The sequence below is a fragment of the Leptosomus discolor genome, chromosome 17, assembly GCF_034619465.1.
Source record: "Leptosomus discolor isolate bLepDis1 chromosome 17, bLepDis1.hap2, whole genome shotgun sequence".
Lineage (NCBI taxonomy): Eukaryota > Metazoa > Chordata > Aves > Leptosomiformes > Leptosomidae > Leptosomus > Leptosomus discolor.
The window spans coordinates 17,203,253-17,219,965 of record NC_141407.1 but is presented as its reverse complement, the minus strand read 5'-3'; the positions used below and the strand labels follow the sequence as shown (position 1 = coordinate 17,219,965).

At 56.7% G+C, this 16,713-nt stretch overlaps 1 protein-coding gene across 1 annotated transcript; it reads left to right on the top strand.

The window, feature by feature from the left end:
* Nucleotides 1-15,348: 15,348 nt before the first annotated feature.
* FNDC11 (fibronectin type III domain containing 11) lies at nucleotides 15,349-16,284 on the top strand. Its single transcript, XM_009959035.1, has one exon. It carries the CDS (start codon nucleotides 15,349-15,351, stop codon nucleotides 16,282-16,284), a length of 936 nt encoding a protein of 311 aa, XP_009957337.1.
* The last annotated feature ends 429 nt before the right edge of the window (nucleotides 16,285-16,713 follow it).

The window sequence follows — 16,713 nt, the reverse complement described above, 5'->3', positions numbered from 1 at the left end:
TGGGGGAGCGGGCTGGCCTGACCCAGCGTCGCTCCCGAGCTGCCCAGGGCCACGGGCAGAGGAGGGCCCCTCCAACCCCCTTGTCCCTGCCTGTGGGAACCGCTCCTTGCCTGCCTGCGGGCTCCAGCTTCCCTGTGTCGTTACTGGAAGGTTCCTGAAGTGGCAGCACCTCCTTGTATCCGCTCAGTGGGCTTTGCTGACCTCATGGGAATGAATGGAAATGCAGGCGATTCACGTGGGCCAAGGCAGAGCTAAAGGCAGGGAAAGGAGGGAGGGGTTTGTTTTTATTCTTCCATCTATTCCAGGACACAAAGCTAAGGCTGTCGCTGCAGGAAGGCCAGGTCTCTCTTAGGAGGACGATGCCAGGAGGCTCCAGACCATCTGTCTGTGACTTGTGAAGGTTCGGACAGCACACATTTCGGCGCCAAGCCCCCCGTTCCCACGCTGCTCTTGGGTTTGTTCCTAGGGATGCTTCTGTGGGCTGTGGCCAGCCACAGCCAGATCATCACTGTACGGGCTCCTTCTGGGCTGGTTACTGGGGTTTGAGTGGTTTGGGGTGGGTCAGCAGGCGCTGTGCTCGGCCCTGGCTGCAGAGCACCCCCGGGGGTTTGGAAGGGCGCTGTGGCTGCTCTCGTTTCTCTCTGACCAGCAGCAGGTCCCTGCAGGTGAGGTTCTTCCCCCCCAGCGCCCGGGGAGGGCTTGCAGAGCCCCACGTCCCTCAGGAGGGCTGCGGCGAGGCGAGAGCCGAGTTCACAAGTACAGTGTTAGGGCCCTGGTCACTGGACCATCCTTCCTCCACTTGACAAGAGCCTTTGCCTCCTGACTGTTAGAACCTACCCCTGGCTTGAAGGGGTGCGCTAAGAGGGCTTCACCCTCCCAGCCCTGCTCACGTGGCTTTCCCTGCTGGAAGGGCCCCTCAGTTGAAGGGAGCTTCCTAGCAGGAGGTTTCCACGTGTGGAAACCAAGCCTGCAGCGCAGGAGGTGGAGGTGGAAGGTGGCGAGTGGGTTCCTCACCGGCACCACCGCCTCCAGCCAGCTGCCAGCACCCTGCTCCTCACTGGGGGCAGGAGCGAGCCTGGTGGGCAGCGTCCAGGCAAGCCCTGGGAGGGTCAGCCCTCTTGGTCCACCGCTGTTTCAGGCCCTCTTCAAACCACACGTGTCCACCTCAGCTTTTGCATTGCAGATGTGTTTTTAAAGCAGCTTGATGTTAGTGAGCTAGACCGTAGTGCCTTACTTAGGATTTAGCAAACACTTCCAAGGACGAGTCCTAGGGCTGCTAGCCTTTGGCCAACGTGGATGTTTCCCTGATTAGTTTGTCCTTTTAGGAGCAATTTCTCCCTGATGATTTTGCTGCTGTTTGTGCTCGACTCCCCAGACAATACAGGAACCTGCCTTGTGTTTACAGCTCCCAGCATCTTCCCTCCCAGTTACTTTGACCCAGACCAGCACTCCCTCTAGAACAAGGTGGGAATGGGGAACAGCTCAAACCTGCACGTGCTGTGGGATGGAGGACGTTTAGGCTTCTCTTCCCCACGTGGGTCTCTCGGGCATCTCCTGCCCAGCTCCTGCAGGCTGAACTCCTCCCTCCGCTGTAGCTGTGGTTTTGGCATTAGGATGCGCCGCTGGGAAAACTCAAGCTCCAGAAAGCAGCGCCAAGCCCATTGCCCAGCCCAGGGCCAGGCTGTCTCCATCTCTTCCTGGCCGCGGTGAGGCTGAGCATCCCGGTGCCAGCAGGGGCTGGTCAGTGGCAGGGGGGGAGCCAAGAACTTGCTTGTGAAACCCTGCTGCCCTCTGGGCTTGCAGGGCCCAGCTAGTGCCTGTGCCGGGGTGGGGGGGGGGGGGGGGGGAGGGCAGGGAGCGATTGTATGAAATTGTTTACTTCTGACTATGCTGTTTACAAGAGGGAGGTGGGGTGGGTGGGTGGGGGAACAAGCCAAGCCTCAGGAGGATTGGGAAACGTGTTATCTGCACCAGCCTGCAGCAAGGCCGACACCGCCGGCATCGTGCGGGCGTCGCAGGTATCTCCTGGCCAGCTTCGGTCCGTGGGGAGGAGAGAGCAGAGGTGGCTCTAGCCTAGAGGGGTTAGATTAGCTCCCTCGTGTCCCCTTGCTGCTGTGTTTGAGGTTCAGCAGTGCTAGTGACAGATAAGAGTTACCCCTGTGGTCTTCCTTTACTCCTCAGGACCCAGCTGCTTCACATATCAGAGGCTCCCAGAGCCTTTCTGGAGCAATAAGACTTAAAACAAGCGTTACCATCATTGTGGAAATCCTCCGTTGTGTGCGTTGTATGTCTCCTCCGTATGCAGTACCGAGTCTGGGTTTAAGCCTCCCCAAGGTCGTGGGGCAACAGCTTCAGGGCCCAAACTGGGACACGTTTCCCTGGGCTTTCTGCGGGTCACGAGCGCAGGGAAACGCGCCGCCGCTTTCCCTCGGCACCCCAGGCGTGCGCTGCCCCAGCCTCACGCTGCAGCTGCCGGGGCGAGGGGGGGCTCCTCGTCCCTGTTCGGCCCCGCTGCTGCAGGAGGGGCAGGCGGTGCTGAGCCCCGTGCCCCCTCGGCAGGAGCGGGCTGGGTGCTTCGCCCCGGCTGCTCGCAGCCTCCCAGCCCCTCGGCCGAGGCTCAGCAGAAGGGCGGCATCGGGAAAGCGGAGCCCCTGGCTCCCCCGGCAGCAGGATGAGGCCGATGCTCGGTGCTGCTGGTTCCCTCGCCGGGGCGCTGGTGGCGGGGAGAGCTGTGCCGGTGGCTCGTCTGCCGCTCGGCCGGTTACGGGGCACGTCCCAGCGTGTGGCCCTTTGTGTCCAAAAGCGTTTCACACCTCGGAGTGGGGCTTGGGGGTGGGGGGGCGCAGCTGGAAGGGAAGCACAGGGAGGGGAGCTGCTCCCTTCCAGCTGCGGGGGGACAAATCCTGTCTCTCTGCAGTCTGCCCAAGTGCTTTTTAACTCCGAGGGGGATGTCCAGGCTGCAGGAAAAGCTCGCAGGGGCTAAAGGCCCCATGTCCCCATCCTGGCGTCTTTTTTTTCCCCACCCTGGGCCTTCAGCTCACTCATCCAGCAAGACCCAGCAGCTTTGCCGAGGTGAGCTGCTTCCCTCCCGTGCCAGGCAGGTGCCAGGGCCCCAGCAGCACTGGGTGAGCCCCAGGACAGGGGTGGCCTGGCCCAGCCCTGCTCTGGGCTCCCCCTGCTCCCTGCGGCCCCTGTGCTGAGCTAGTGAGAGTAGAAGGCTTAAACCCAGACTCCAAACTAAAGATAATGATACTAGTAAATGAATCTGTATTTTTTTCTTTTTTTTTTTTTTCTTTGCACAGAAGCTGGTAATCTAGGACCTATGTGTGAACAACTTTATATAAATATTTTTTGTACTTGGTTTACTCGGGTTGGTATGAGACGTTCTATTTAAGTTCTTTGAACACTGTGGATACCCTGATGTGTATGAATGGCAGAGGCTTTGTAAATTAAGAGACGTTTGTGTGAATAAAGCTATTTGATGGGGTTGAAAAGCCACACACAACTTGAACCACGAGCTTCGTGCGTTTGTCTTGAGCCACGCTGCCAGCGGTGGGTTTGTCAGGAAGGGGAGCCCCGGAGCAGCCGTGGGGCAGCCCAAGGCCCTGAAGCTCCATCCCAGAGGGCAGGTCTAGCGAAGCCCAGGCTTGGCTAGCTGCTCTGACCCTGGGCTTAGGGCACTAAACCAAGGCACGGTGGCCAGTGCCAACCAGAACGTGGCTCCCTGGCACACGGCACCTGCAGCCGTTTATCCTCGCCCCGGATTAGGATTAGCCCCGTTCTTGCTGCAGACGCCAGGAAGGCCCCAGAGATTCGCAGGCTTGGCCTCAGCCCCCATGCTGCTGGCAGAACTGCCCCCTCCCCGGCAGCCGCATGGTTTGGGAGCCAAAGAGGACGAGCAGCCACTTGTCCGACCGGCCACCTGCTCCAGAGGTGGCTGCAAACCCAGCCCTGCAGAATAGTCGCTTGAGTAGCCACGAATATTTCCTCCCTTTGCACAGATCCTCTGTCCCAACTCCCAGATCAAAACCAAGCCCAGTCACGGCAGGCGGGAGCCCCTGTAGCCCCGTTTCCAGTCAGGCCCCCGAGTTCTCCAGCTGACAACCACGATGGGAAAAGCACAGCGAGGCTGAGCCGCAGCCTGCAGCGACGAGAAGTTGTCCTTCGGGCAGGGAACAGCAGCCAGCCATTTCCCGCAGCTTGGGGCCACCCCGAGCCAGCGTGGGCCACGGGGTGTCCGCGCACCGCGGCTCCCCGGCCCTGCCGTAACAGCCCCGCAGCCTCGTGCGACCCGGGCCGCCTGTCGTGCCAGCGCTGGGACGTGCTCGGCGGCCAGTCCTCCCCCTCTGGCAGCCCCAGCCCCAGCGGCCATGTGGCCGTGGGCTCCCCCCCGCACGGCCATCAGCATTGTGCTCCCTGATCGCTCCTGACAGCGACCTGGAACGGATGCTTCCAGCCCAGTGGGGCTGCAGTGGGGCTGGGCGGCTCCGGCAGGAGCGATGCCGAGGGGCCAGAGCTGCCCCACTCACTGGCAGGCAAGCAAGGGGGGGGACAAGCCACGTCTGCCCTGGCCCCCTGCCCCAGCTGCCAGCTGGATTATCTCAGGGCCGAGGGGCATTGGCTGCGTGGCACCCACTGCGAGGGCAGCCCCGGGTGCTCAAACATCCCCCCCGGTCCTGCCTGGATCATCCTGCCTGCAAGCAGCGAAGGGGCTGGGTCGGCTCTGGTTGCACTGGGAGCGGGTGTGGGACAAGCCCTGAGACTGTCCCTGTCCTGGTGATCAGTGCAGCCGCAGAGAGCGGCTGTGCCACACCGCTGTCCCCCACCACATGCGCCCCCCCCCCAGCAGAAATGCTGCTGCACCTCCAAGAAGGCTCCTTTCGCTCTCGTGACTTCTCTCTGGTTTAAGCCACCCCAGTGACAAGGAGCAGTTTGCCAACTCCGGGTTCATGGCATCATGCGCTCCTCTGTGACCGGACATCTAACGTGCTCCATGAGCCCCCACAGCCCCTGGGCCCCCCGCTCTCATTAGCTCAGCCCCTCCAAATATGATGAAAGTGAAATCCAGAGGAGCTTGGGGTGGGAGCCTGGGTCACCTCGCACGTGAGAAGCCGGTAAGAGCAGGTGACCGCAGAGCAGAGCTGACAGCCAAAAAGCTTTTAACACCATTAGCAGAGAGAGGTTGGTGTCAGTCACCAGGAGAAATGTTTCCCTCCGGATTTGCTCTCTGGAGACCCGCTATTTTGTATGCAAAGAGGGCTGCTGATCTCTGCGAAGGAGCTTCAAGTACTTGAGAGCTGACAAAAGTACCCCAGCACCAGCCATCCCCTGCCCTGCGGCTCCTTGGGGACCAGGAGAGGACACGTGCTGGGGTAGAGCTGCACGTGGCAAAGGCCACAGCCAGGCAGGCAGCAGGGCGAGGGCGGGACAGGCAAGGAAACCCGTGGCAGCCACCACGACCATGAGGCCAGTCACGGTCCCCAGTGCCAGCTGGGCGAGCACCGACCTCACCCCGGCGGGATTTAGCGTCAGGGAGCGGAGGTGCGACGCTGCCGCCATCGGCTTCGCTCGCCCGCTCCCTGCTCCGACACACGGCAGGAACATTGTCAAGTGCCTCCTCTCCCGCGCCGTGTTTTACAGCTGGAGCACTAAGTCATTCAGTGCAGAACATCAGTCCATGTTTCTTTTTAAGATCTCTTGAGCTCCTCAAGCAGCAGCCACTTAAGCGGCCCTCGCTGGACCACAGAGAGACACCCGCTGCCCAAGCTGGTAGGAGGAGAGCGAGGCCTGTTTTATTGGTACAGGACATTCATCTGCCACATCTCCACCTTGATGAATAGCTCTATTTTACCCCGTGTCAGGCTCCAGCAAAGCAGAGGATGAACAGCTAAAGCTGCGGTAAGCCCACACGCTCCATTTAGCCGGGAGATGACTCAGATGAGGCTCTTCGCGCGGGCGGAGGTGACGATGAAACACGAGGGTACAAAAGCTGACGGGGGCTCTGCTCACCCCACCGGCCGCCGTGCTGCGAGGCCGGAGGCTCGACCCTCCTCACCCTCTGTCCTCCTGTTCGGCTGCAGGACGGTCACGGGGGGGGCCCCATCACAGGGACCGCCCAGCCCCGGTGCTCTGCCGTGGATGGCATCAAGGTGTCACTTATTAAAGACCTTTTACCCCATCAAACAGTGTCCCAACAGCTCCAGTGCTGCTGGTGCTCCAGTGCAGCCCCCAGTGCATGTGGGATGGCCATGACCACCCCGTCCTTCCTCCTGCAGAAAGCCCAGGGATGCCGGCCCTGCCTGGGGGGGCCCAGGGGATGGAGCAGGGGGAAGCATCATCACCCAAACCACCTCCTGATTCCAACCAAGGCTTCAGAAAAGAAAGCCTGGCCAAGCCAGGAAACCAAATCTATTCTTTACCTGCTACTTGCCTCGAATGCAGGTTTGTGGCGTGGCCCAGGGCGCAGGGTGCCGCCCCACCTGCCTCTCTCCACAGCGGGGACCGTGTGTGGCAGAGGCAGCAGCTTCACCCCTTCAGGTCAGTCTCAGCTCCACCGACAAAAGCCACTTCTCGTCACCAGCCGGTTTCCTGGCAGAGGTGGTGGCCTGCGCTCCTCTGGGGACCCAGCACTTGCGAAGACACGCTGGGAGGCGAGCAGTGAGCGAGGGAATTAAGACCTTATTTCCTTCACCAGAGATAAGATCTTTAAACAAGCTCCTCAGCCAAGAGCTTTAATTTTTATTTTGTTTTTTTTTTTTAACAAGTTCTGCAAGGGAATCTTGTTCTCCAGAATTGCATCCGCCTCCAACCCCACTTAGAGCTGCCAAAGCCTGCGCTTCCCCCGGGACCAGCCTGCGAGCGGCGGCGATGGATGAGCTGCCATGGGCATGACTTCACCCCTGCCGTCCTGCCGCCGGAGCCGGGGGCTGTTGGTGTTCCCAGAGGGACCCCCCTGCTCTGGCCCTGCCTTGTGGCCCCGCGGTTCAACCACCTGGACCTCTGCCGTGCGGTGCCGCAGCCCCCCGCCCCAGCATCAGGGCTGGATGAGGCCCCTGGGGCAAGCATCCCTGCCAGCAGCAGCAGAGCGTGACCCAGCAGCTCACTGCTCCACCTCCGCTCCCTCCGCACGGATCCAGCCCCACGGCCAACCCTGTTTTAACCCAGGAAGGGCCGGCGAATGTGGTCTTGTGAAAGGAAAGGCTTCTGGAAATCAGTGAGGGGCACCAAACTGGCCGCCCAGGGTTCACCTCCCCTCTTCTATAACCCCAAGCAGGTTGTTACCGTGAGCCTCGATTCCTCCTCATAACACAGAAATGCCCCAGTGCTGGCCCTGTGTTCGTGGAAAACAGACAAATGTTCCCCAAACCACCACAGCCTTCAAGGGCAGGAATGAAACGCCCCTGCCTTGCTCATACCCTGGGGGTTTGCAGCTCCCCCCTTGCCTGGAGGCAATAAACGCTTTGGGCTGATTTACCTGGCACAGATTAAGGCGCCAGCCCTGAGAGCTGGGAGGGAGCGTGAGCCAGCCCGGCGGGCGATAAATCGCAGGCTCCAGCTCCGCCTGCCGTGCTCTGCCCGCTGGTACTGAAGGTGCTGGTCACTGCGTTCCCAGCGGGATGAATGCTCAAGCCTCGGAGCTGCTTTCGTGCCCCACGGCGTGCGGAGGGTGGCCACCCGGCTCCCTGGGAGTGCTGCGTCCCGCCGCCAGCCCGACTGTGCTCCCCACCAGCCCCAGCCCCGAGCAGGGAGGGCCCGCAGGGGACAAGGCTGCAGGCTCAGCGAGTTTCCCCCTTCCCGTCTTTGCTTTTTGTCCCACGTTCAAGCAAACGTGACCCCCTGGAAGTTTTCCTGGAAAAAAGGGGGATATATGCTCGCTGCTTGGATGAGCCTGCCAGCAAGGGCTGTCTCATGGGATCTGGGACGCGACAGCCTGCCTTGAACCCGCGCTGAAGGACGGCTGTCTGCAAAGCGCAGCACAAGAGTATCTGAACGGCCTTTCGACGAGCTTCCAGCAAGAAAAAGGAGCTTCCATGACCCCACTCCATCTTCCTGAGCTACATCATCAGTCAAGCAACCGCTGCTGTAGCCTGCAGCTCAGGCGAGCTCTCAGCTCTCACACCCCGGACACATCTCGGGGTACTTAACGTCACCGCTGGAGAAAGGAGGGTCTGCCCACCCTCGGACTCCCCTTCGGTGCCCAGCCCTGTCCAGGCTGTCCAACCACCGAACACTCAGCAGGGGAGGCAAGGAGAGCTGACAGGCAAAGGCTCCCTTTCCCTCACCGGAGGAAATCCCGAGCAGGCAGCCCTGCACGGAGCAGATCTCAGGGCTGGGCACAGCCCGGGGAAGATTTTTTGCCCCAAACCAACCCCCAAACTTCTTGGCCTTCTGTAGGCAAAGAGCTACCCCAAACGCCAAGGAGGCCAGACTATGGGGCTCCCTCCCGGGGTGTCATTAGTGGGAGTAATGAGCTGGAGATAATTGCTGCCTCGGGGACACAATTAACTCCTTCCTGGCCTGGTCCAGCTGGGGATTTTGCATCCCAGGAGAGCGGTTCCACCCCGCCCAGGTTCCTTAGAAAACTCACATCCCTCTTCCTTCTCAAAGTGAGCCTTCTGAATCACAGCCCGATGAGCAAAGCGAGTTCACTGATGTGTGGCGATGACTTAGATTTGGGATCTACCTGGAGTGTACCATTTATTCCAGGTACATGAGGCATCGGTGAAACTGGGAGCGAGCGGTGAGCAGAGCAGTCCCAGCCTCGTGCTGACGGGGTTCGAAGCGGCTCAGCGCAGCCGGCTGACAGGCAGCCCTGCTCGGAAAGTCCCGCTCTCGTGGGGCCAGGCAATCGCCACGAGTTGCGGAGAACCATCTGGGGATGCAGGGACACAGTCAGGGACCCCGGAGGAGGCAGTGACACGTTTATGGGGACACTTCACTGGGACACTTTTATGACAGTGCTGCCAGCAACGGCCGTGGTGACACAACCTCTAGGAGAAAGGCCTGTGTTGGACAGCCCCGTGTCCCCGGGACAGGGATCACCTTGAAGCAGGCACTGCCCAAAGGGCTGCTCCAAACCTGTGCCTGCCTGACACCCACCTTCACCCACCGGGTCCCATCTGGAAGCAGCAGCAGCAGAACCAGGCACAAAATGTCCATCTTCCCCCCCTGTCCCTGTGGTGGTTTCCTCTGCAGCAAATTACTGTCTCAGAAACGCAGTAGACATGAAATACGAAGACAGAAATTGCCAGCGACTTTTAATTTGGGTTCTGCCAATTTCTCTGTTCCAGCTATTGATTTTCCATAAAGATGAATCCCCGCTCCCGGCTCACTCTGACAGGCACTATCTGGGTGTTTTGCTTGCCCCGAGAGTGGAAATATATGTTTTATTAAGTGTCAGAGCTCACTAATGAGAAGAGGGAGGAAAATCGATTGGCTGCTTATATCTTGATCTCAAAGACAGGACTAACAAGTTCTTTATTTTGACGCCGCGGGCAGGAGGACAGGGCAGAGTGACAAACGTGGCAGACGCCGGCTGCCAGTTCTGCCACAGAGAGAGCTCAGCTGATGAGAGAGGGGGGAAAGGGGGCACATGGTGTTTGAATGCTTCAAAGCCATTCGTATTAATGCAAAGAGATTCCTAGAGCGCTGTAAAATCCTGTAGTTGAATTGATCCCTGATGCAAGACTACCAAAACCAGTACAATTTCAGCTGCAGACTATAAGCAGGTTTATGCTCATATTCTTAAAATCAAGCGCCAGCAGCTCGGCCAGCTGTTCAGGATAGGGGCAGCCAAAGGGATTCCATTTTTCCGTGCTAAATTTGGGCTGAAGCTTAGCATTTATGACCATGAGAAGTACAAGCAAGCTCAGTGCAAAAGTCTCTGCCCAACTCCAGCAATAAACCCTGTTTCAAACCCGCACCACGCTCTGCTCATCACAAGTGCCCAGGAGACATCCTAACCCTGCCAAAACGAGGGCCGACGCGTGCTAAGCCCAGGGCTTCCTTGGCTGGGCGAGAAGCTCAGCCACTAACAGCCGTGCAATACTTTCCTCTACTGCCTCCACCTTTTCCAGGTCAGTTCTGGGGCGCAGGAGCACCCTGGCCTCGCCAGCGAGAAGGCAGACGTGTCTCCATCGAGAGCTGTTCAACAGAAAGACGCCGTCTCGCCTTCAGAAATCACGGGCCGGGAGGGTGCCAAGGAAACGGGCACAAAGCTCAAGCCTTGCTTTAAACGCCTCGCTGGGCCTAGGCCACGGCTGGGACGGGACGGGAGATTAGCTGGACCCCCACAGGACTCTTCGTACGTCCTTAAGGCCTCAGACCACCAAGGCTGAGGGAAAAGGACAGGGCCGGTTCCCAGCACACACAGCCCGAACGACAGCATTGGGATCCAGGACATCGGCGCAAACACGTATTTCCTGCAGAAACTCGGTGTTATTACCAGACACCGAGCTCTGCCAGCCCTCCCCGCCCCCAGCGAGGCTCTCAACCTTCTTGCACTCCCATTTGTGATCTTCCTTGTCTTTTAGAGAATCACACCTGACAGTTGTATAGTTAATCTCTTGGCAGTTGTGAAATGAAATGGTAAGCTCCGCCACCTTGAGAAGACGCATTGATTTCTTAAAATGACAGATCGCCTCCTCCCTTGATGGTCAAGTAGAGGCTCAGGGCTGGTGCTATGGATCTTGCCCGCCATTCAATTAAAAAAGCTTAGCAGAGATGCAGCAGCTAAGCGTACGAGACAGCATTAAGTCTAAGCCCTGACCCAACGGTTTAATCGCAGGGAGTACGAAGGCACCTTCAGACGCAGGACGCCTGTCCGGTTTGCTGATGAACACTCCGGTCACGGTATTGAGCTTGCCACTGTGAACCAGACAAGCCAGTCTCGTCTCCACAATAAAACAGCTGACTGGCCAGTCGGGTTCCGCAGCAAAGCAGAGCAGGAAAATCCCTTCCTTCCCCCAAGGAAGTTTGCTGCACTTAATGGAGCAGTTTATATCCTGTTTCAGCACACCTCTTTAATACAGATTATGTGTTTAAGTTAACAAAACTCCTGACACTTTGTGAAACAGCCTCAGTCTGGCTGCGGAGAGCAAAGCGCTGGAGTGTGTCTGGCCTCAGATGTAAAGACCGCAAGATTCACCCTCAAAAACACGTGCACTCCACAGCATGCCATAAAGCCCAGCAGAGCCCATTAGTACCCCAGAACCACCCGTGTTTTCCTGGGCGAATATTAACATCTGCAAAGCAGCAAAGAGCAGCTGGAGGCCGGCTGTGGGTATCCCAGGCCCGCCCCACGCGAGGCCCAGAGCAGCAGTGGGGTGCTGACGATGGTGTCCTAATTCTCAGGCACTCAGGGCAGGGTCATTCACACTCCTTCTCCCAGAAATGCCACCAACAGTGCAGTTGTTTGGAGCAGCCTGGATACCCGGGGCTGCGAGGATTCCCCAGCCCCAGAGGCAGAGGTGTACCCACAGCCGGCGACTCAAAGCCCCAGCGAGGTGCCTGTGTGCCCGCACGGCGCTTCACCGCGGCCACCTCGCAGGGAGCAGGGTGCCACTGGCACGACCTTAAGGCTTCCCAGGATGGAGCCAGCTTGTCTGCTCAGCGCTGTGGGCTTTACACCTCACCCTGAGCTGGCATTTACCATTTCTGGCCGTCCTGCCTTAGCTACTTCATCTCTGTCTGCAGGGACCCTTGGCTCAAGGCCGTGTCCCCGCAGTTCACCGCTGAGATCTGGGCTCTGCAGAGAGAACAGAGCTTTAAAGCGGCCCACAGCGAAGCAGCTCCGTTAGGCTCCTTGGCCTTCGAGCTAGGGCTCATAAAACACTGAAGACGCTGCTCAGCCCCATGGAGCAGAGGCGAAACACTGGAGGAGCAATAGCAACATCTTCAGCAGGGAAACGAAGCTTCAGAAATCGTGTTTTGGATACCCCAATGACCACAAACCCCGCAGTCCTCAGAGCACGGTCCTTTTGTCAGCTTAGCGCTCCCACAGCCCCGTTGCAACGGCAAGGGCACGAGACGGGGGTGAAACAAAACGTGCCTGCTAAAGGGGAAGCACAAAGCCCTCGGGCCCTCTGCTCTTCTCTGTGCCCTTTGGTACGATGATCAACTGCCCGGGGACAGCCCTGGGGTGGCAGACGGAGCCTTCTCACACCTCAGAGTGCACGATGCCCAGCCCAAGGGTCGCCCTGGCCCCTCGCCCCGTGCCCAGCACCAGCAGATGCATCGCACCGTGGTTACAACAGGCAGACGTTGTGCGCTGGCTCGCTGGAAGCGACCTGAGTCACCGCTTTCGGTGCAAAACCAGCCGCTGCTAATTGAGCCGGCAGAGGAGAGCGCGGCTGCGCTCCTCTCCCCACGCACGTGGCCACCCCCCTTTGGGGACACCGGCCTCGTGTCACCAAACCCGCGGGGGGCCCAAGGTACCACGTTTCCCCACGGACGGGAGGGCGAAGGGTGGGGGAGAGGCTGAGAAGGGGATTACTGAGCTTTATGGAGGGGAAGGTACAAATGATTTTGGAGCCTACAGTCCCACTGACAATCGGGTTACGTCCCCACAAACCACTGCCAAGAGCAAACAAGAGCTGGGTTTGTTCAGTCTGGAGAAAAGAAGGCTTAGGGGAGACCTTATCGCCATGTTCCAGTATTTAAAGGGTGGCTACAAAGAAGATGGAGACTCCTTTTTTTTTTTTTTTTTTATAAGGAGCCACAATGGGTACAAGTTACTCCTGGGGAGGTTCCAATTGGACACAAGAGGAAAATTTTTCACAAGGAGAACAATCACCCGTTAGAATAACGTCCCCAGGGAAGTGGTGGATTCCCCAACACTGAAAACCTTTAAGATTCAGCTGGGCAGGGTGCTGGGCCATCTGGTCTAGGCCATGCTTTTGCCAAGAAAGGTTGGACCAGACGATCCTGGAGGTCCCTTCCAGCTCGGTATTCTACGAAAAAGGGTCACGGGGAAAAGCAGAGGCTCGGGGGGGGGAATAAGTCCGTGGGTGCCAGGGGGGTCAGCATGACCGGGTGGGGGAAACCAGCTGCAGGGAGAAGGAACAGCACCCACATCCACCCAAGGCGATGGAGCCTCGTCCTTGGGCGGTGGTAACGGCAGGCAGGGCCCCTCCCGGCCATGGTCCCAGCCCTGGTCCTGGCCACCACAATGCGTCGCCATGGCAACCGCCGCGGCCTGCGGGGCTGTGGCGACCAGGCCAGGCCACGGACAGAACTGGGCTGGGCCAGGCCAGGCCAAGGGCCACTGGATGCAGCTCCTCGGGGCCCGACAAGGCAGGTCGGGGCTGGGTAAGGCAGGCTTGGGCCTTCCCGGGCTTGGCCCTTGCCGGAGGGGCCACGGCTTGGCCCCCCAGCCCGGAGCAGCGTGAGGAGGCCGAAGCCCTGGGATGGGGGTGGCCGGGTTTGAGCCGTGGGCGAGGTGTTGGGGTGGCTCCGGCTCCCATGGGTGCCCCCTTCCACCCCCTGCAAACCCTGACCTGGGGGAGCCCAGGGCCACGCAGCCCCCGGCGTGGGTGACTGCAGCCTCCCAGGCTGCAAACATAGCGGCGCTACGGGGGAAACAGCTGTTTCTGTCAAGAAAAGACGGGGTATAAAAACAGAAAGGGAAAACAAGCACAATCACAGCTCTGTCTGTGGGCAAACAGACTGCTCGAGAGAGCCAAATCGCTCTGAAAGCGGGGTAATGTAACCTGGTGCATGTGCTGTCCCCGTGGCGCTCCATACGGGGAGATGCCAGGAACTGGCACTGCTTTGGGTTAGGGGTTTTGGTTTGTTTTGGGGTGGTGGTTTTTTTTTTGTGGGGGGTTTTTTTTTTTTTTTTGGAAAGAAAAAAGTGAAATGGAAACACTGCTTGTTTTTTAAATTGACAGCTCTCTTGGAAACAAAATGAGTGAATTAGTATAAATTGTAGCACAGAGAGGGGCCAGGCATCTGAAAGGTTTGCAAACGCTTGAAATTCCGACAGGGAAGTATTATTAGCTCTGTTATGTATTTAGTGAAAATGAGGCTAAGAAAAATTGCTTTGTCAACTAGATATCACCATCTCGCTTTTACAAGACATGTAAGAATGAAAATATCCCAGTAAGACACTACAAGAACTTAAATAATTATAACCAGAAAAGTACATAGAATGAAGAAAGTTACCTGTTGCTAGATCGTATCATCGCACAAAATCTTACGCTCAGAAGTCTGTATTTATTTCTTTTTCAAATCAAGTGTGTTCAGCTTGTGAAAGCCGCGTTCTCCACGCCAAGCGGGGTTACAGTATCACCAACAACGAGGACACAGGTATTTATTTAACTAATTTCTGCTGATGGTACCTAAGCTGTGTGAGCCTCGGGTACTTCAGCTAAAGCACAACAGAGAAACACCTTCCATCTTGGCTCAGCAGGCACCACCGGCCAGGGCACATCTTTGCCGGTAAAGGAAACAGCTAAGACTAAGACAGCAGATACGGCCTCACAAGGGATCACTACCTAAACACCTTCTTAACGGAGAACCATTATCTGCTCACAAGTGCTTTACATGTGTTTCATTTTCCTGCTGTACATTGTTTATGGACTAACAGCGTTCTTCTACAAGAAAACAAGTAGATCTCATGGGCCAAGGCGATGATGTATAAACTAAAAAGAAAGGGAAAGCAATACACCACGAAAGCGCTGTCAGGTTACGACTGTCAAGCCGCTGTGGAAGGCAGAGGTGCAAGGACAAACGCTAGCACGCCTCTTGAAAGCTGTTGTGAGGCAGCACTCAGCGCTTTGCACGGTTCTGCCTGCTGCAACCAGCTCGCCCGAGGGGGCAGAGGGTTAATTTGAATCACCAAGGTGATTATGTAGCGGTAGGAATTGGCTTAGAAGATGGGTCTCAAACCTCAACAGCCTGGCAGATTACGAAGAGAGAAAAATAGTCATCTCCAGAGATGTAGAAGAATGGAAAGAAATTGCTTACAGGAGTACAAAGGCATCTAATTAGAATGAAACAAGATAATAAGATAGGGAGAAATTTTGTCAGAATATATCAGGGAAAAGTTCCTAACAGTGAATCTATTAAGCAGAGGTAGAACCTCCCAAGGGGTGGTAGAAGGAGACCATTGGTTGGAATATAGAAAAGTAGACTATACAAAACATTAGAAACATATAGCTGTAAAGGAAAATTCCTCTGGAACTACAGCTGGACTAACAGTTCTTTCCCATCTATAAATGTATAAGCTAAGCTTTTAATTAAGAGAGGAGAGTCACAGCCACGATTATACTCCCTCACAGCTGCTTTTCCTTTGGTTCTTAATGTTATTATTGCTCCTTTCTTACACAGCAACTGAGCCTTGGAATCATGGCTGCGAATGAATTTGAAACCAGCGCGGAGAGTACTGCGCACAGCAAAGAAGAACAAGACAGGGCCAGTTGGGAGCGGTACCTGGAATGGAGAAACCTTGTTCTGCAGTTCCTGAACTCCAGCCTGAGCCCCTACCACCTCCAGCACCACCGGGACAGAGTTGAGCTTCTGAAGAAGTGTTACTTTTACTTGGAGATTGAGCCCAAACACGTGAACGTGAGAGACCAGAACCAAGTGATGCATTACGTTGACATCTTGCAACTGATAGAGCCCTGCCGATTCCAGAGGATAAAGAAGGTGGGAAAAACCCAGACTGAAATCCAGCTGTCCCTGTTAACTGACCTCTTAGAACAGCTGGAACGAGGTCAGGAGGAGCTGAGCCGTTACATAGAGACCTGTGACATGACGACTTTCCTCTCCCAGTGGAACTTCATTATGCAGAGACTATCCAAGCTCTCAGAGTTTATGGCAAAACTCTTTTCCTTGGAAGTGCCAGGAAAACTCTATGTCAAGCACCATTTACTGTCGGTCTTCACGGATCATGGAGATACCAGACTCCCCGAAATTAGGGTTTCTCTCTGTGCAAAGGTGCCACCGATTTTTGATCGAGAAGAATCATTTGCACGCACGGGCTGGGCCAAGCTCAAGTGGTTCACCAACAACCAAGAGTCAGACCTGGAACAGTATGAACTGCACATTCAGTTGCTGACAAACGGGAACCCGAGAGAAGTGGGATACAGCAGGATTCAGACAGTCCTCTCCAACACAGTGGTAGTCCAGGGCCTGCAGCCCGGCAGATCATACGAATTCATAGTTAGAAGGTCAGCCACCAACATGCTCGTCTTTCAAAAGTGGCACGACAGCATTACGCTGACGTCAGAAGCTCACAGCCTTGAAGACGCAGGCAGCAGCGCTTTTGCCCCAGAAGGATGAGGTGGCAGACAAGAACCTTCTCATTCTGTGCGTTTGAAAAAGACAAATGAGAAAAATTAAAGGTAAACCCTCATTTTCAGCGTTTGGTGTAAAACTGAACTCACTCTGTTTTCAACAATTTTACAAGCACCTTCCCCAAACCTTCCCAGGTTAACAGTAACCCACTCCAAATTTCTCACACAAACTAACACCCTCAGGCAGCACGCGGGACTCAACACTCGCTTCCCACTGCAGAGCTCGCGGGGGGAGCAGCTAGCAGCAGGCAGCCTTGCAGGACACCTCGGATGCAAAGCACGGGAGACAGAAGCATCTCCATCATCCAGTGCTTTCCATCCACCGAAAGATGCCCTGTGCCACCTTCTTGCAATGATCTTGTTTTAGGGTTTTTTTTTTTTACCCCAAATTATCTTTTTCCCCACATCCTTCCTC